This window comes from Camelus dromedarius, chromosome 8 (assembly GCF_036321535.1).
Source record: "Camelus dromedarius isolate mCamDro1 chromosome 8, mCamDro1.pat, whole genome shotgun sequence".
Lineage (NCBI taxonomy): Eukaryota > Metazoa > Chordata > Mammalia > Artiodactyla > Camelidae > Camelus > Camelus dromedarius.
In genome coordinates this window covers 74,675,616-74,695,909 of record NC_087443.1, presented here as the reverse complement: position 1 = coordinate 74,695,909, position 20,294 = coordinate 74,675,616, and the positions used below count along the sequence as shown (strand labels likewise).

The 20,294-nt window shown below is 35.2% G+C and overlaps 1 protein-coding gene across 11 annotated transcripts in view; it reads left to right on the top strand.

The window, feature by feature from the left end:
* The window catches only part of ATE1 (arginyltransferase 1), a 153,650-nt gene that overhangs the window by 64,873 nt on the left and 68,483 nt on the right, over positions 1–20,294 (top strand). For all 11 annotated transcript variants that reach the window (XR_010382002.1, XM_064488502.1, XM_064488500.1 and 8 more), the window contains exon 9: positions 16,780–16,961. Coding sequence is in view for 10 of the 11 variants with exons in the window: in XM_064488502.1 (XP_064344572.1) it covers positions 16,780–16,961 (182 nt within the window). In the remaining variant the exon portion in view is untranslated. The remainder of the gene's footprint in view (positions 1–16,779; positions 16,962–20,294) is intronic.

The window sequence follows — 20,294 nt, the reverse complement described above, 5'->3', positions numbered from 1 at the left end:
GCACCACATACAGATGTCTTCAATTAAATGTAGGTAAATAAAAGGGATTATGTATCAGAGGCTAAAAGATTCTTGAAATTCTCTTCTAAGTCTGAGTTTGCCAGCCAGTCCAGTAGGGTGCAGTCTTATCATCATTTTGGAGGTAGAGAACCAGGGAAGAGGCATTTGTGAGAAAAGTTAAATCATTTGGGAATGTGGGTCACTTAGGATTCTCTTCAAGGATGTCCTAGTCCTTCATTCTAGGTCAATTGGAATCTTTTTCATTAGCAGTTACCAGTTTTTCGAGAAGTTGCAACTGTAGTATATGGGAGTACTATGCTTATATGCTTATATTATTTTAATTTTCACAGGATGTCTATGAGGTAATTATTTCCAGTTTCTTTATGAAGAAAATTGAGCCCTAGAGAGGTAGTTTGGTTGAGTTCAATATTGCAGCTACTAGTATATGACAGCAATAAGCTTTGAGAGTCTAACATTACATGAAATGATGACAGTATTTTTTGAAGGAAGACAGTGGTACGTTTCAGGTGTGCCAGCCTTGGCGCTGTTGCCATTTTGGGTTGGATAAGTCTTTTTTTGTGGGCGCCGTCTTGTGTGTTGTGTGGTTCTTAGCAACATCTCTGGCCTCTACCCAACAGATGCTAGTAGCATCTTCCCCATGAGTTGAAGCAAAATGTCTCCAGACTTTGCCAAATATCCCTGTTAACAACTACTGCCCTAGAGCAGCCTTAACAAAAAAGAGCAGAGAGAATTAATAATCCAGTGGTGATGACAGTAGCAATGATAACATGTTTTCAGGCTCACAAAAGGTGGAATAAAGGAAAGGTGAACAAAGGACAGGTGAGACAAATAGAAAAGAGAGCAAAATGGTCCACTTAAACTCAGCCATGTCAATTAGTACATTAATTATAAGTGATCTAAGCCAAAAATCTGCTGTATGGAAATGTTTTATATCTACTCTGTCAAAAACATGTGTGTATCCACTGGTCATACACAGCCACTGAACTCTTCAGGAACTGAATTGAAAAACTTTTAAATTTTAATTAACTTATGTAGCCACATGTGACCAGTGGCTATCCTGTTGGATATAGTACAGGTCTAAACACTCCAAATGAAAGTCAGAGATTGTCAGACTAGATAAAAGAAAAAAAGCAAAATCTACCTTAAATATGAAGATATGAATATGTTTAAAGTAAAAGGCCAGAGTAAACTATACCAAGTGAATACTAATAAGAAAGTGGAGTGACTATTCATACCTAACAAAATTGACTCAGGGCAAAGACTTTTAACAGAAGGAAAGATGGACATTTCATAATGATAACATGGTCAGTTCATCAAATGAAGACACAGCAATCTGAAATGTTTTTCACTTAATAACAGAACCTCAGAATACATGAAATGAAACCTAATGGAACTGAAAGGAGAAATAGTCAAATCCACAGCTATGGTTGGAGACTTTAGGACAACTTTCTCGGTAATTGATAGAACAATTAGTCAGAAAATTGCAAGGAATATAGAAGATTTGAACAAAACTATCACACAGTTCTACTTAGTTGGTATCTATTGAACACTGTACCCAACAATGAAAAAATACATATTTTTTCAAGTACTCAGGGAATGTTCCCTAAGATAGATCATGTGCTGTACCATTATGCAAATCTCAGTAAACTGAAAAAGATTGAAATAATCTCTGTTCAAAATGGAATTTAATTAGAATCAATAACATAAGGAACTCTCATAGCTTAGTAATAAGACAACGTAGTTTAAAAACTGGATAACAGATTTGATTATATATTTCACCATGAAGACACAAAAATGGTTAATAAGCACAAGATGCTTGCCATTCATTAGGGAAATGCAAATTAAAACCACAATGAGATACCAATATAAACCCACTAGAATGGCTATAATCAAAAGACAATAAGTGTTGGAGAGATATGGAGAAATTGGAACCCTCGTATGTTGCTGGTGGGAATGTTAAATAGCATAGCCACATTTTGGCAGTTCCTCAGAATATTAAATATGTATGACCCTGCAACTTCACTCCTAAGTGAAACGAAAATATATGTCCAAACAAAGACTTGTATGTGAACTCTCACGGTAGGGTTATTCATGATGGCCCAAAGCTGGAAACAGTTCATATGTCCGTCGGCTGGTGAATGGATAAGCAAAATGTGGTGTTACCATACTAATACTATTCAGCAATAAAAAGTACTTTAGATGGCTCTGGTAGATATCAAGAAGTCACCAGTGGCCAGAATTGGGAAGAGGGAATGGCTGTTACCTAAACTGGGTCCTGTAGAAATGACGGGAGTTTGCAGAGGTAGCAGTGGAGGGGTGAGGTACGTATAAGGTTGAGTTGCTAAACTTGGATACCTTTTTGCCAAGTCAGTCTTCCTTTAGCAAGTAGTGGTGTTCATCATTACTCCAAGGATCTTTCCATTGTGTTAAAAATTGAGGTCATCTGCCTTGACAATTTTCATTGCCCATTAGATGTGCATGAATACTTAAGAAAATGTTTGAATGGTAAATCCTGGCATGGATTAGTTTCCATGGGGATGTCAGTCTTGCTTGATGTTGGCAATCATTGAGTTCTAAATAAAAATATCAGTTTGGATGGTCACCGTGGGATGTTTTTTTCCTTCTATAAGAAAGATTGGAAAAGCAGGAGCCTCAAATTGAATTGACATTTAGTGAGGGCTCACGTTAGGATAATCACTCTTGATTCTGAGGTGTTCGTTGCAGTGCTCAGTACATACTGACTGATCTGTAGAATTGACAGGTTTTGGATTCTATTACTTTTCCTTTTGAGTGTTTAGATAGTATCTCACTAAAAGTCTTTGTTGGATGTTTAGGATTGGATATATAAAGAGAAATATAAATAAAGTACAAGGAAATGTCAAAGTAAACAGTTACCAGGTTAACATCTTAATTTCTATTTGTTCTACAGTAAAAATGCAGCAGATATAAATAAATTCCTATTTCTGTCATATTTATTGAAAACATTTAATGTAAATCTGTCCTCATTTATTTATGCTTAAAGTTCATTAGTTTTTTTGTCATTTCAGAGCTGCTAGTTTTTGAAGCATTTTAGTTCCTTAGAATTCAATCATTGAGAAATACATTTCTTGATTCATACTTTGGTTTGGTAAATTGCTGAAGTATCTCAATTCATTTTGTTGAACAGGACATGTTAATATATTTTAATTGTGTGTTAACATGGTGTACTACAGAAGCAGTGTCCACTGAGATGAATACTGAACTAAAAGTTAAGAATTCTGGATCCTTCTTAGCATTCTCCTAAATTGGCTCTGTGATCTTGGGCAAGTTCCTTAATCATCTTGACCCTCACTTTTTCACTTATAAAGTGAGTGAGTATGTCAGATGAAGATGTCCCTCAAAATTTAGCCAACATTTTTAACATATTTTATAGCTTCTTTAAAGACTCAGGTATTTTAAAACAGGCAAATAAAATAAACTTCCCCTAACCTTCAAGTTTTGTCCTTTACTATGCTTTTATGTTCTGCAGCAAGTTGACATTTTACATAGAACAGTTCTGCTTACTTTTTTAAAAAAATAAAAACAAGTCTTATCCTATTACCTTGCATACACAAATGCTATTTCTCTTACTTTTGTCCTTAAGATGGTCTCAACCATCCATATTAATCACATTTTTAATAAAGTGATAACTTCTGTTTCATAGAGAGAACTTGAGAGGGAGGTAATTGAGAACTTCCTGTTGTATATAAGCAGTTTAGCAGACTGAGAAAGTGAATAAATACAAACATCACAGCTTTCCTACACATCCCTTTTACACCTCAGAGTGACAGAGATGAACATGTTTATTGACATGACCCAAAGATACAGCCATTCTGTAGCATGTGGAAATAAGAAGAAAAAATATATAAGCTTAAAATTATGCTCATTGTTTTAGTGTTCATTCTTACTTAGAAGTTCCCAAGGCATCCAAAGGTTATACATTAAATTTATTGATTTATGTTAATCCACATTTAAAAATTATATAAATGTCTTAAATTATGTTTAAGCCAACACAAAACATAAAAATATTGTTGGTTGCTCCACATTAATAATCATGAGGGAAATGCAAGTCAGAACCACAAAGACATACCACCTTCACACCCAATAGGATGGCTATTAACCAAAAAACCAGAAATCAATAAATGTTGGCATGAATGTGGAGAAATTGAAACCCTTCTGCATTGCTAGTGGGCAGGTAAAATGCATGCAGAGGTGCAGCCTCTACCGAGAACAGTATGGCAGTTGCTCAAAGAATTAAAAATAGAATTACCATATGATGCAGCAGTTTCTCTTCTGGCTATCACACAAAAGAATTTAAAGAGGGACTCAGATATTGTGCGCCAGTGTCCACAGAAGCACTATTCGCACTAGCTGAAAGGTAGGAGCAGCCCAGGTGTATATGGGCAGGTGAATGGATAAACAAATTGTGTAGAATGAATATTATTCAGCTCTAAAAAGAAAGGACATTCTGACACATGCTACAACATGGACAAACCTTGAGAACATGTTAAGTGAAATAAATAAGCCAGTCACAAAAGGGCAAGTACTGTATGATCCCACTTAGCTGAAGTACCTAGAGTAGTCAGATTCACAGACCAACAGTAGAGCCGTGGTTGCTGGGGGCTTAGGGAGGGAAGTAATCGGGAGTTACTGTTCAGTGGCTACAGACAATCAGTACAGGATGAAAATGTCCTGGGGATGGATGGTGGTGGTAGCTGCACAACAGTGTAAATGTACTCAATACCTCAGGATTGTACACTCAAAAGATGTTGAAAATGTAAGTTTTATGTTACGTGTGTTCTACCACAATTTAGCAAATATTTTAAAATGTCAGAATTATAATTTAATTCAGTTGAACACAAATTTTGATTTTTCAAAATCTTAAGCATTGTATAGAAATAGTGTTAACTTTTTTGATTGATAAACCAGTAAGTAGTTTTGGAAGTTTAGTTAAACTGGTCTTTTCATTACAAAAAACAAAACAAAAACAAAGCTTCATATATTCTTTCTAAAATCTATCATATATTACACTTAATACTTATAAATCTGAGAAAAGACATGACTTTTTTCTTTCTTAAACCAAAATTATTAAACCAGTTTAATTTATCTTAAAAATGTTTCTGAGCCAGCAATTTCTTTTTTTTAAAATTTATTTTTGTATTTTTTGTTGGGGAAGGAGATAATTAGGTTTATTTATTTATTAATTTATTTAATGGAGGTACTGGGGATTGAACCCAGGACCTTGTGCATGCTAAGCATGCTCTCTACCACTGAGCTGTACACTCCCCATCAAGCTAGCAGTTTCTTTACTTTCTGTGAAGTTGGAGAATATTAGATTTATATAAATGCTCACTTATATCTGTAAATCAGTTTTACAGAACTCTTCTAAGAGGTGTAATAGTGTGATTTATTAATACTCTCTGGATGTTGGAAAATATTTCATGTACAACAAGAAGTAAAGATTTTTCTGAATTATAGACTCACAGTCATGTAGAGAGCTCTTAGTTTCAGTTCTAAACTTGAGCTACAGGTCAGAAGTAACCACAGAAACCAACGAGGTTCAGAACTCAGAGAGCTGTTCTCCTTAATTGATTGAACTCACAAATAAAGAAACAGACGAAAAACTAACAAACCACATTCTCTGTCTTCTCTCATCCAACAGAGAATAGATCTCCATCATCCATCCAACAGGGACTATGAACCAGATTTAACTATTGCTGCCAGTAGTGGGGATAACTTACTGGTTATAAAACATCAACAAAAGCACAAAATCAGAAGAGAGGGAGAAAAAGACTTAGAGAAACAGCAAAGTTAGAGCTCTGTCACTGCAGGGGAATCTCTTTGAGAGTCAAGAAAAGACAAACAAGAAAAGACATGCTAGGCTTAACATACTGTGAGGACACTTATAAATTACTTAGGTTCATCATGTAAGTCAGTTCACTTGAGCTTCTCGGTGGGTGACTTCCAAAACTGTTAAACTATAATTTGCAAAAAGTTAAAATCATGACCTTCATACAGCTACAGCATGAACACATCAACATGACAAATTTTGTTTTGACTCATTAATTAATGCAAGAACCAGTAAGACTTTAGAGCTGGGTCAAGGAGCATGTGTGAAGATATATATATATATATATATATATATATATATATATATATATATATATATATATATATATATATATATTTGTCTGTTACGTATCTGCAAACAGTTTAATAAAAGGTTGAGATGAGATTACTAAGTTAGATAAATAACCACTGGTTATTGTCTTACAGGGCATTAAACTGTAACCTTTTGGGTTATTTGTTCCACCAGACAGAAGTCTGTAAGTTAACCTCTACCCCAACTAAATTGAAAAATAACTCAGTCAAGAGAAAATCAAGTCCAGAGCTGCACTCAAAGAACAGCCAGCAATTTCTTTGGCCTGTGTCAAATTTCACCTATTAACAACCTATTTAACACTAGGAATTCCTCAACTTTGAATTTTAAGACTTTTTTGATTATACATTAATACATGTTATTAAAAATAACACTATTTCAAAAAATACAGAAAATGGAAGAATAAGAAAAAAATCACTCATAAGCTCTCTACTAACAATATTAGATTTTTTCCCCTTTTTTACAAGTTTGTGTGTTACATACACAGAAATTTTTCATATGATTGGAATCATATATCTCATTTTGTACTGTTATATTTTTACTTAACTTGGAGAAATATTTACAGTGTTATTAAAAAATCTTGGTAAACATAGTTTTTAATTCCTACATAATAGTTCTTCATATGAATTACTGTAGCTTATTTTATTTTATAATTTTTTTTTGAATTTGGCTCTTTCTCCCCAATTTGGAAGTGAATAGAAGTTGTTATAACATGTCATGGTCTTATTTAATAAGAGCTGATTAAAATTTTCAGGTTAGATGCTGCTGAGTATTTTTTGTTGAGAGTATCAGCAGAAATTGAGGTAGATAGTATAAAGAGTTTTTTCCTTTTTAATGACTGGATAATCTTCACTAACTCAGGGATTCTGATGAAATTGAGGCCTTTAGATGCTTACCTAGCGTAAAGTACCGTATTGCAACCTGAGACAGTTGGGTGAATGGGAGCAGCACATGAATTCTTAGTATCTGGAGGCTGTAAAAACTGTCCCTTATTTTACTTAGTAAAATTAACTTTTATATATTTCCTTTGTGAACAGAGAAAGTGTTTCTTAAAAAAGAATAACAAAATATTGTTACTTTTACATGTACTTTTTTTTCTTTTTTGAGGATCGTTAAAATTTAATTGTCGTCAGATTGAAATACAGGTGATAATTGGAAATAATTGCATTAGAATAACCCTGCATAGACTAAAATTTTTGGTGCCGTCTTATTACAGAGTTAGCAATATTTAATTTATAAATATATGAAACTAAGACAATTGAATGTTTTGAAGGTTATGATCAGTAAATTTGGTTCCTGTAATATAACGTGGACTGTAAAACGTTGATACCCAATGTGATATCAAATCAGAGTACTTGTAATTTGTGTTAACTGTCAGAATCAGCAAAGAAAAAAGTAACCTCAAAATGCAAAATATTGCTTGCTGGTGGAGATTACACTGGATATTGGTAGCTAAACCCATCAGGTAATGTTCCCAACTAGTTCAACACTATAGTTGTCTTTTCAGGAGAAGGGATTTTGCCAGGGGAACAAGAATTCATTGAATAGCAGATCTGTTGTTCTGTGGAATGTTCTTTGTTGGGAACTACATGTCCAACCAGCACGTGTTTTCTCAGAGTTGGCTTAATTTCACATACTTTGGACATTAACTGGAAACAAGGTTGGAGTCTTTTTCCAGGTAGACGGTTGTATCTACCATACGGTACAGCTGTGAACCAGGAAGTGTGTTAGTTTTGGTAGCTATCTTTAGTGTACTGATTGTCTGCCAGAAAAATTGGGAATTGATTGCATTCAGTTTTTTTTTTTTTTTAATTTGTAGACTTTATCTTTTAGAGCACTTTTAGATTCACTGCTCTTAAAGGGGAAAGTGCAGGGAGTTTCCATATATCCCCCTCCCTGCACAGGATGTTGACAGTGGAGGAGGCTGCATCACAGGGGTGCATGCATTCAGGTTTTAAATAACTTACACAAAACTGTGTGATATATTAACCATGAGTATTGCTGTTTGCATTTTACAGATTAATTATTATCTTAAATTTCTTAATTATAGACTATACTATTTCAATTCGGTTTTGGGGTCTTTTTTTTTTTAAAGAAATCATGTAAATTTTGATACCATAGTGGTTTACCACACTTTTGGGATTCTGTTTTTAAAATGAATTCAAAGTTTATTGCAGTGTTTCATGAAACTACTAACAAAGGGCAAAACAGTTGCAGGAATTATTTTCAAACAGTGCATACTTCAGTCAGGTGCTTTGAATGAGTACCTCTGGGGGCCTCCGTAAACTTTAAAAAAATTTCAGAATACCAATGGTCAAATCGTAGGTTTTTGTGTAAACCAGTACAATTTAGTAGAGTTTCTTCTGGATGCTTTAGCAGGAAGGAGGACACAGCTTCTGCTCTCTTGAAGCTCCTGAAGCCTTTCACTGTTCCGGTCTTTGAACTCCCGAGCAGGTCCCCCCAGTGCTGTCCCTGGTGCCTGCAGTGTAACTCCCCCTTTGCCTGTTCCTTTGAGTCTTAACAGTGTCTATGTTTTTAAGCATAACTGAGGAACATAGAGGCAGGTGGGTCAGGAGACAGGCGTACTTTATCAGAGTAAATATACACCCATTTTGGGGAGCCATTTAGCTGGGAGCCTGAATTGGCCCATTAATATTGATGTCGTTTCCACATAGTGCCTTTGGTATTGTACCACATAGCTCATTAATCACAGAAGCCATGCCATCCTTCCTCAATATTTAAGATGTGTTTCCTTTTGTATAGCTAGTGGTGAGCTTTATTGTTAAATTTTTCCCCTTATCAGCTAAATTTCTGAAATTGAGGAACTGCTGAAAAATACCTTTGCTTATTACTTCTTTCACTTATCTAAATTTTACTACAAGCTGTGGGTATGAGAAAGATAAACTGTTTATAAATATTGCTAGTCACATTACTGACTTATTGGTGAGGAAATTAAAGATAGTTGCTTTTAGATTAACCTTGCTATTAAATGAGCTACTAATGAAATTTCATAGACACAATCTTTTAGAATGTGTCATTCAGTCCCCTTTAAAACCAAAACCAAAACTGACTCAAATTTGCTAATAGTCTGCAAAGTGCTTTTATTTGTACATCATTATTTGTTTCTTATGACTACCTTTGAGGGTGGGCATAAAAGTGTGATTCTTGTTTTAAAAATGCAGAAATTGATACTTCTAAAAGAAGTTAACTTTCTGGCCATTTTGCCTTAGCAAGACAGTAAGTGTGTGGTGAGTGGAGTTAGGGCTCAGATCCGGGTATCTTGATTCCAGAGTCCTGAACTCAGGTCACTATAACCTGCTCCCTTTCTGTTTGCAGTTTACAGTTTATAGACTCCTTCTCTACTTGTATTTTAAAGATACATTTGTATGAGTGGTTATCAAAAGTGTGGTCTTGTACTTCTGGTAGTCCAAGGCCCCATCCAGGGCTCTTCAAGGACTAAATTATTTTATTAGCCTTTTTCACTCTCGTTCTCATGTGAGTGTACAGGAATGTTTTCTGCAGGCTATGTGATGGCAACAAATTAAATGTAGAAGCAGATATGAGAAATCAGCTGTCTCTATAAACCAGACATTAAAGAAATTTGCAAAAATGTAAAACAATGCCATTCTCCTCACTAATTTTTTTTTTTTTTTTTGGTTTGGAAACTACAGTAATTTTTAAACAAAATATATTGAATTAACATATGTTGGGTTTATTGTTATTTTTAAGTGAATTAACAAGTACATATTTTTGAAAGTCCCAGTTTTAATATCTGATACAGTAAGTACCTACTGATACAGTTCAATAAGCAAAAGTTCTTTGGGGTTCTCAGTAAGTACTCTAAATATACAGGGATTTTGAGACCAAGAAGTTTGAGAGCTGCTGGTTTACATGATACCGTGAGGTATCGAGGCAGCACCACTGTTACTTTCCCTTTTTCAAATAGTGTGTGTAATTTCCTGCATAATCTGTCATTATCTCACCTTCTGTGTTTGTGGCAGTTGAAGAATATTAGCCATTACAAGATGTTAGCTAAGTAAGAGGTAAGAAATGCAACAATCCCAAGTATTGAAGTAGGATTCTCCAAGCAGTAAATAGAGAGTAGTCAGTGACTTGGGAAGGCCTCTCTAATACTGAGGGACTGAGCCCTTGGAATGTTAATTGAAGGGACGGAAAGTGACCTAGTGGAGGTGAAGGTGACAAATCAATGTAAGCTGACAGTTTAAATTTGCAATAGGGATAATTTCTAATTGCTACTCATGGACATGTGTAATCAATAGTATCCAAATAATAGCATGTGGAAGCATATGGCAAGATCAAGTTCAGTGAGTCTGGGTTTTAAGGATATTACTGAATGATTGGAGAGCCTTTCTAAGAATTCTGCTGATTTCTGATTTCACAGATTTAATTATTGTTCTTTCTGTTTTTATCTTCTTTACTCTGTCCCTCAAACTCCTGTGTTCTTTCCATATTTTAAAGTATTAAGTAATTTGAATTAAGGGATTTCCTTTGTGGGAAAGAAATTCTATTTATGGCAGTTTTATATCAGGTAGAAGAATAGAACCGATTGAACAGATGTGTGTGTGTGCATAGACAGACATCAGGCATGTTAGTTATATCAGTTCAGTGCGTGGTATTGGACACATAGTAGGTACTGACTTTTTCAGGATTTCCCAGCCAGAAGTGAGTGATTTGGGGGCTCTGGCTGTTCTAGCTGCAAAGAGAGCTGAGGGAATCAATATTTCAGGTTCAATTCCAGTCTATTTTCCATGGCTACTGGGTACTTATTGAAAAGCTTGAAAGTATAGACTGACTTACCAAATTGAGACTAGCAGATCATTGTTAACCAGCAGTGCTGATATCTCAGATGTATCTTTAGGAAAATAGCTTCCTTTACTTGAAGCATCTTCCACAATGGAGAAAAAGAAATCATTTATATTTAAATGTCAGAAAACATGTTGGAAAGAAAAGGAGTACAACAAGGCAAGTTTTAAGAAGAAGCAATTTTTTAACCATGCATTGAAACACTTTGTTATTCATGCTGCTATACTTACTGACTTGGATATACGAGGGATGTTTGAAAACTGAGTTTATTTAAATGTGTTTAAGTAGCTGATTGTCTTATTTAACATTGACTTAGGGGCTAGGAGCTAGTTTGTGGGTCATTTAATAACTCCATGGTTTTATGATCATTTTATTGCTTAACTGACTCTTGGATTTCAGGTTTCCTCAGGTGATATGTTGGGGGTCAGAGTAGGTAGATACATGGCTTAGTCAGCCCAAATCTATATGAAGTGCTTTGCAGATCGGAAAGACCCTCAACTTTTGCATGAATTGAGAGATTGGAATAATGCCTGCAGTAGGGCAGACTGGTCATGACTGGACTCACAGGAGAACGAGCCAGTAAAGTAAATGAAAGCAGATTATTAAATGGGAGGTCAGGGAATGAGAAAAACAGTGAGAACTGGAAACTGAGAAGGTAGTTGCAGTTTGAAAAAAAAAAATTCTATTTGGTGCCACAAGTAGGACTGATTTATATTTAGGGTTAGCAGAATATATCGGTTATTTATTTATTGAGAATATGCTTATTGAGTCCATACTTATTATGTCCTTAATAAATACACTTTTAATGCATGAATGAATACACATTCGATTTAATGAGTCGTAGAATGATACACTAAACTGAAATCATGGAAAAATTTAGACTCACTTCAAAGTCATGCAATTAGCTTTTAACTTGGAGGTTTTCTGACATTTGACAGACTCCCCACCTTACACATCATGAACTGGCAGTCTCTCTGTCACTGCTGTGGTTGCTCTCCTGCATGATTATTTTTAAAGACAGGGAGCTTCATTCCTGTGAGCCTCAGGGCTTACAATTGAAAGATGGTTTTCATAAAATTTAATAATATGTAGGAATTTGTTCATTTTTTATTACATAGTTGGAGCATTCTAGCTTCTGAGACAGGTAATTAGGCTTAAAGTCTATCAGCAATTTGGAGTATTGACGTTAATTCAGGTGTTGTAGTTACAACAGGTTGATACCCTTTCTTTTTTCCTTTTGTATAATACTTCTGTTTGCTTACCTGTTCTACTCTTCAAACTGTATCTGTTCTAGAGAAATACTAATGACTTTTTAAAGAGCAATACTGTATGTGACAGTGAATGCTAAAACCAGGGGTTGACATAATTTATTATTATAGTTAGTGGTGCTCTTAAAAGGTTAAAGGTGTGTTTATTGCCAAAACGACATTTTAACTATAGCAGTGGAAGTTTTAGAAATCACTGATGCTGCTAGCACCTCAGTAATTTTTTTTATTTGTTGTTGACCTTGATCGCCTGTACAATTACTTTTCCTCCCTTTCCCATACTGTACTTTATGGAAAGAAGTCACTGTGTGCCGCCCACAGGTAGGTTGGAGGCAGTTATGCTCTCCTACCTTTAGGCAGAGTATCTACGTAAGCTTTTTGGAATTCTTCTGCATTAGAGATTTGTCTCTTCTTCCTCATTCGTTGGTTTATTCAGTCATATATATCAGTATGTACTCATGGACAATTATTTTGTATTTTGGGTTATAATCCAATACTACTTTTTTTCTTGCTTAAATTGTTCCAGCTTTGGCCATCGGGGGCTCTTTCAATTGACTGCTGTGCCTCTTTGATATGCCTCATTGTGGATTTGTGTGTGTGTGTGCACTTCCTTACTTTCTGGCACTACAAGATGCTCTAGGTTTATTGTGTATATTTCCTGCCTCACTCCTGGAATCATTTCTCCAAGGAGCCTTGAGTCTTCTTATTGCAGAATGATATTAGAAACCAAGATTTATGTACTAGATATGTTTATTGCTACTGGGTTTTTTTTTTTTTTTTAATGTCTTTCCACCTGAGAATGCAAAGAAATAAATGTGTGTCTGCTGACCATGGTATTGTATGAGCATATCTATGATATGTGGATACCTATAAGTATTTATGTAACCATCTGTGCCTGTATTAAGCTAAACATGACATCTTATTCGTGTCTCCAACTCTAATCCATGACCATGTGGATCATTCTAGCCTCTACCTCTTGCTTATTTGTAAATTTACACTTCAACAGTGAGAATCCTGGTTCCTACCATCCGCCATCCATTTACTTAGTTGTTCAGTTCCAGTATACATGACATATCAGTATCAGAATTGTTAACCTGTAATTTTCGTGTTAAACAACTTTATCAGGTAGAATACAATGCTTATGTGCAGATTTCCTCTTGCCTTCCTTCTTATAGACCCCCAAAGTTACTTACATCAGCACATTTCCCCTCCCCAGCCTCTTCAGTTAGTTTGTTTCATACATGTGGTTTTTTAAAAAAATTTTTTGTCCAACTATTTTTGGGGGTGGGTAATTAGGTTTGTTTGCTTGTTTGTTTGTTTATTTTAATGGAAGTACTGGGGATTGAACTCAGGACCCTTGTGCATGCTAAGCACACACTCTACCACTGAGCTACACCCTACACCCTTGTTTTGTACATTTGTATACAGTTAGATTCTCTTGTCACTGTCTGCATTGCTTCCTGGGATCCCTTAACCTCCTAAGTGATTTTCTTTTAATTTGCAGACATTAAAGCTCACTCTTTGTGTTGTAAAGTTCTATGAGTTTTGACAAGTGCATAATGTCATGTATCTACCACCACAGTGTTATACAGAATATTTTCATACTAAAGGTACTTCATCTGTTCATCACTCCCCAGCCCCTGACATTCTTGGCAACCACTGATCTTTTTACTGTCTCAATAGTTTTACCTTTTCTAGAATGTAACTGGAATCATACAATATGTAGCATTTTCACACTGACTTCATTCACTTTGCAGTATGTGTTTATGGTTTCTCCATTTTGTGTGTGTGAGGCTTGATAGCTTATGTCTTTTAACTGATGAATAATATTCCATTATGTGGATGTATCACAGTTTATCACCTATTGAAGGATATCTTGGTTGTTTCTAGTTTTGAGCCATTGTGAATAATATTATAAAAACTGTTGTGTGCAGGCCTTTGGGTCTTTTTTGTGACTTAAGTTTTCAAATTAACTGGATAAATGCCTAGGAATGTGATTGCTGTTTTGTGTGGTAAGACTGTGTTTGGCTTTGTAAGAAACTCCCAGACTGTCCTCCACAGTGTCTGTACCATTTGGCATCCCCACCATCAGTGAGTGGGAATTCCTGTTGTTTTGCATCTTCACCAACATTTGATCTATAGGTTATTGGGTTTTAGCCATTCTAATAGTTATATAGTACTCTCGTTTTTTAAATTTCACTGTCCTAACAAATGATGTTGAACATCTTTTCATATGTTTATTTGCCATCTGTACAATTTCTTTGGTGAAGTGTCTGCTTAGATACTTTGCCTGGTTTTTAACTGGATTGTTTGCTTTCTTGTACAGCACCATTTGTTGTATAGACTATCCTTTTTCCTGAATTATCTTTGCTTCTTTGTCAAAGGCCAGTTGACTGTATTTATGTGGGCCTCTTTCTGAGTTCTGTATTCTGTTCTGTTGTTGTATTTCTCTGTGCATTCACCAATATCACACTATCTTGATTATTGCAGCTTTATAATAAGTCTTGATCTCAGCTAGTGTCACTTTCCAGCTGTGCTCTTCTTCAGTATTGTGTTGGTTCCTGGCTCTTTTGCCTTTTCATATAAACATTAGAATTAATTTGTCAATATCCTTGAAATAATTTGATTGAGACTGCATTAACTGTGGAGACCAGCTTGGGAAGAATGGACATCTTAATCAAAATGAACATATACATTTATTTACATCTTCTTTGATTCCTTTTGTCAGAATTTTGTAGTTTTTTTGCATATAGATTTTGTATATATTTTGTTAGATTTATTCTTAAATGTGTAATTTTTTGGTGGTTTTGGAAAAAGGTATTGTGTTTTTAATTTCAAATTCCAGTCATTGCTGGTATATATGGGAGCAATTGACTTGTATCTTAACCTTGTATTCTGTAACCTTGCTACAATTGCTTATTCGTTTCAGTTTTTGTTTTTGATTCTTTGGGATTTTTTACGTAGTGTGTTGGGTCATTTGTGAACAAAGACAGTTTTATTTTTCTCCTTCCCAATCTGTATGTATACCTTTTATTTCTTTTCTTGTGTTATTACACTAACTAGGATTTCCAGTATGATACTGAATAGGAGTGATGAGAGAGGATATCATTGCCTTGTCACCACTCTTGGGGGGAAAGCAGTCAGTTTCTTACCATTAAGTATGATGTCAGCTGTAGATTTTTTTGTGTATGTTCTTTATAAAGTTGTTGAAGTTCCCCTGTATTCCTAGTTTCCTGAGAGCTGTTAGTCATGAATAGGTGTTGGATTTTGTCAAATGTGTTTTCTGCATCAATTAACATGGTCATGTGATTTTTCTTTTAGCCTGTTTTCGTGGTTGGATTACATTAAATTTTTTTTAAATTACTTTCCTAATGTTGAAGCAGGCTTGCATACCTGGAATTAATCCTACTTTGTCATGGTGTATAGTTCTTTTTATACATTGTTGGATTCAATTTGCGAATATTTTGGTGAAAATTTTTGCATCTATGTTCATGAGATACTGTTCTGCAGATTTCCTATCTTGTAATGTCTTTCTGGTTTTGGTATCAGCAAACGTACTTTTTTCATTTTTCTTCATTCCCTTTTAGCTTTTTTCCACATACAGTGTCTGTGACTTTAACTGTGTGAAAATGATATACAAGTTTTGTATATTTGTTCACTTAAATTGTTAATCTCTAACATCCATTCAGTCTCTAGCAAGGCATTTTTATGGTGCTTCATAATTTTAATTATATGGTTTTCACTTGAGAGCAGTTCATTTAAAATTATGTTCAATTTTAAAGTAAGAAATATTTAACTGTTTACAGAAAGTGGGTATACTCTGAGATCTCTGAATTTTTTTCCTGTGGGATTATAGGGTCATTAAAATAATGATAAAAAATAACTTTTATTTTCCTTTGTCTAATAGGGAGAACATCATAACTCTTTGTACTTACACAGGAACTCTTAACCTAAAAAAAATCACAAGCTCGTATGCTTTATGAGTGTGGGGGACAGATCAGGCCTGGCTGGCAGTATGGGGACACTTCTGCTCACACCCAGCCCTCTCCCTTACGTCTTCCATCTTTCTCTCATATACCATTTCTTTCCCAACTTTCACATGAAACAGAAAAATACAGTTTACTTTGCCCTTCAGTAAGATTGCTTCTGATAATTGTAATGGATCATATAGAACTTCAAATAATTCTTCATTTGATTATAGTTTAAGTAGTTATTTACTTATCCTGTAAAATTTATATTTCCTACTGCAAATTTTAAAACAAGTTAAAAAGATCTGAAGTTGAGTTTTTACTATCGTTCCTTTGTTTGGTCAGTGTTTCTACAACTGAAAAGTTTTGTGGGATATGAGTCGAAAGATAATGGCAACAAAGAGGAAATTTTAGGACTTACTAACCTGAGTGAAATAAAAATATAAGAGGTTAACTATTAAGATTTTTAATATAAAGAGAAAAATAACAAACTGTTCATGTTTGTATGTCTACTTTTTCACAGGCAGAGAATCCCCCTAACGGACCGGATTGTGGCTATGGCTCCTTTCACCAGCAGTATTGGCTTGACGGAAAGATCATTGCCGTGGGGGTGATTGACATCCTTCCATACTGTGTATCGTCTGTCTATTTGTACTACGATCCTGATTATTCATTTCTGTCTTTGGGTGTCTACTCTGCCCTCCGGTAAGATTGCTTCTGACAATTGTAATGGATCATATAGAACTTCAAATAATTCTTCATTTGAATATATTTTATTATGTAATAGTAGAAATCCTATTTGATAGTACATAATAATTTGTTGCTCTAGTAGTCTCTTATATATTGGTATTTAGAAATACCACTTTTAGAACGGAGGCTGGTGTTTGATGGTAATTACCTGGCTTTTTATATCCATCTAATCTAGTGCATGAGAAGTCATTGTATTTGTGGGATGCTTTTGTTGTTTAGTTTATGCATTTATTTAAGCTCCCCTGTCAAAACCACTTCATGGTTTTTAAATGTTGCATATTTTTTCTTGTCATCACTTTTGTATGTGTACTTTTATAATTAATTAAAAGTTTCATGAATCCGGTATAAATGAATTAAAACAATGTCTGTTGGAAGTAATATACAGTTATTTAGACTAGGACCTGGGAGTCTGAGTCTCCACCTAACTCCTTAACCCTCATCGAAAGATGATTTCCCTTTTGTGACCATGATTGCAAATGTATGCAACACAGCAAAAATATTTTTAGTTGCATTATCTTAATGGTAAAAAGATTGGGGTCTTAGTCCATGAAACTATTCATTTCTATTTTCATCCCTGCTTGTCTGTGTATACATGTGGTAGAGGAGGGAAGGAGGATTGAGAATTATTTTTCTATTGTTTGCTGGGAGCTTGAGTCTCTCATTTTTCTCCCTCTTGATCATTGTGTCATTTTTTTCTCTCTACTTTTCCCGTTCTCTGTCTGATGGTCATACTTTTCACATCATGGTAAAATATACCTCAGGATTGATTATTTTGTTTATTGTGTATGTGTTTTTCTCTGAATTATAAAAAATAAAAGGGTCTTTTTTTTTAATCACCATTTGATTTTTTTAAAATATGGCCCATAATTGACTTTTTTGTGTTTTTCAATGGCCCACAATATTAGTGTTTTCAAAGTGACCTGTCTCTTAATGCCAAATTATATAGCAAATTCAAAAATACATGTTTGCAACTGATTCCTATAATAATCTTTTAGTTTTCTTATGTGGTTAATTACATTTTGTATAGACTAAAAACATTCAAAATTCTTTGTAGTATCTTTGTGACTTTTTGTGAAATTAGAACTGATAATTTAAAGCATTTGTATTTTGTAACTTTAGAAGTGTATATTTCAGAAAAGATACTTTCTTTGTCCCAAAAATCAGTCAGCACTTTGAAATTATTGCCGTTTTCTTTCTTGTTTTATTTTTGTTATCTCTTGCTTTACAGTGTGTAGCATGGGTTTGTCTAGACTTCTCAGATAAATATTAAAAATGGTATTTATTCTTACATAATAAACCTCAGCCTCTGTATGAAATATGATTTCATGTCTCAGTAAACAAAGAGATACAGAAATCCTACTGCATTTGAGATAGCAAATAATTAATTCTCAGCAAAATGAGAACGAGTTCTGTTTGTTGCTTCGTATATCTTGAAAATTCTAGAGCTGGAAAGCTTTGAGGAAGTAGCAGAGGAGCCTGAGGGCACGGGAGCTGGACCAGGTGACAGTGTGGAGGGTGCCAGTGTGCTGCGGTCCCCTCACGCCCTTGCAGTGCTCTGGAGAGTGTGAGTGGCTGAGTTTATGCAAGAGGAGAGGTGGCCAGAAGGTTGACATTAGGAAGCAAAATTGGGGAGAGTAGGTTACAAGTTGCCAATTCCATTGTTGATTTTAATGTATTTCAGTGAAAGCTATCTAGGTAATTTTCCCTCAGTTTCTTAAGCAATCGTTCAATCAATAGAGTTTTTATACTCTACTCTATAATCAAGTATAGATTTTTATGTAATCTAGTCTGCAGAGTTTAAAACTGTTTGCCTTGGGAATCATGAGCATGGGATTTATTTACTTTTTTTAGCAAGATGAATTTTAGAAATGTAATTAATTTCTTTAACAGATGTTTATTTGAGCACAGTCTGTGTGTCCAGATACTGTTTATAGATTTGAATAAGACAGACAGGATTTCCAGCTTTGTCAAAGCTGGCAGTAAATTAGAAAACTTGACAGACACAACTTTAGAGACTGTTGTGCTGTGTTAAAAATAAAATTATGTTGGCAGGCATATGGCCCTTTGTACATAAGGTAGTCAGGAAAGAAAGAAGAAAAGGAGCCAGCTATGTAAAAATTTGAGGATAGAAGTCCTGGTCAGAGGTAGCAAGTCCAAGTGCCCTGCCCTAAGGTGGTTGGAATGAAGAGAAGGAAGGTCTTTCGGGCTGGGATACGAGGTAGGGTCTAGACAATGTTATCCAAGGAAGGCAGAGAGGCAGGTGGCATTGATGAGGAAGGTGCAGATGGAGCAGGGCTTACAGGTCACAACAGGGAGGTTGGACTTTTATAAAAGTGTGATACCAACCCAGTGTGAGGGTAAAGGGTTTGGAAAGGTTACCTGATCTGATTAATACTGTAAAAGACTTCTTAGACTGTTCTGTGGGTTATGGAGGGGCAACAGCAGAAACTGGAAATCCAGTTGGGAGGCTATTGGAATTGTTCAAGGGAGACATAGTGGTGACTTGGACCAAAATATTTGAAGTGAAGGTGGTGTGAGAAGTGGTCAGATTCTGGGTGTATTTTGGAGGTGGTGCCAACTGGACTTGATGGATTGGACATGAAGGCAAGAGGAAAAGAACAGTTAAGGGTGGTTCATAGGTCTGGGGCCTGAACAGCTTGTGGGTGGAGTGGTGATGCAGTTAACTGAGATGAGCAGGGCCAAGTGAAGGAGTGCCGGTGTGGCTGGGTAGGGTGTCCACGTAGAGCCCAGTGGGCCTGCGTTGTTGTATCCGTGCATTCTTCCTCAGCTTGAACCTTGAGAGTGGGTTAGTTCTGGAAATAGTGGGAACTGTTCTTACTACAGAACAGCCTAATAATGTTTTAGTCTAATAATGTTCAGGTTGCTTGGATTTAAAAATATTTTTGCTGTAAAGATGAATTTTTAGGGCAATAGCCCTTCACCAATTTAAATTTAAACTTGCAGAATGAACAGACTATTCCCTTAAAAAAATAAATCTCTCCTTAGATTTCAAGCATCCACTGCTGTTAAAAACAGAGAAAAAGAAATTAAAACCTTGAAGAAACAAACCTAAAAACAGAACAAACAACTTTTCTCATACTTTAGAAATGTACTCTCAAACACAAGCATTCATTCAGATGGGAAAGTAGGATGAAATTCTGTGCCCATATTTATCCAGCTACAAATTAAAACCATGTCAAGCATAGGCATTGCGGACAGCTGCTTTGTTCAGTTAGTCCTTGCCTGTGCCAACAAATAGAGAAAAAGCAGTGAGGTAACATGGTTTCC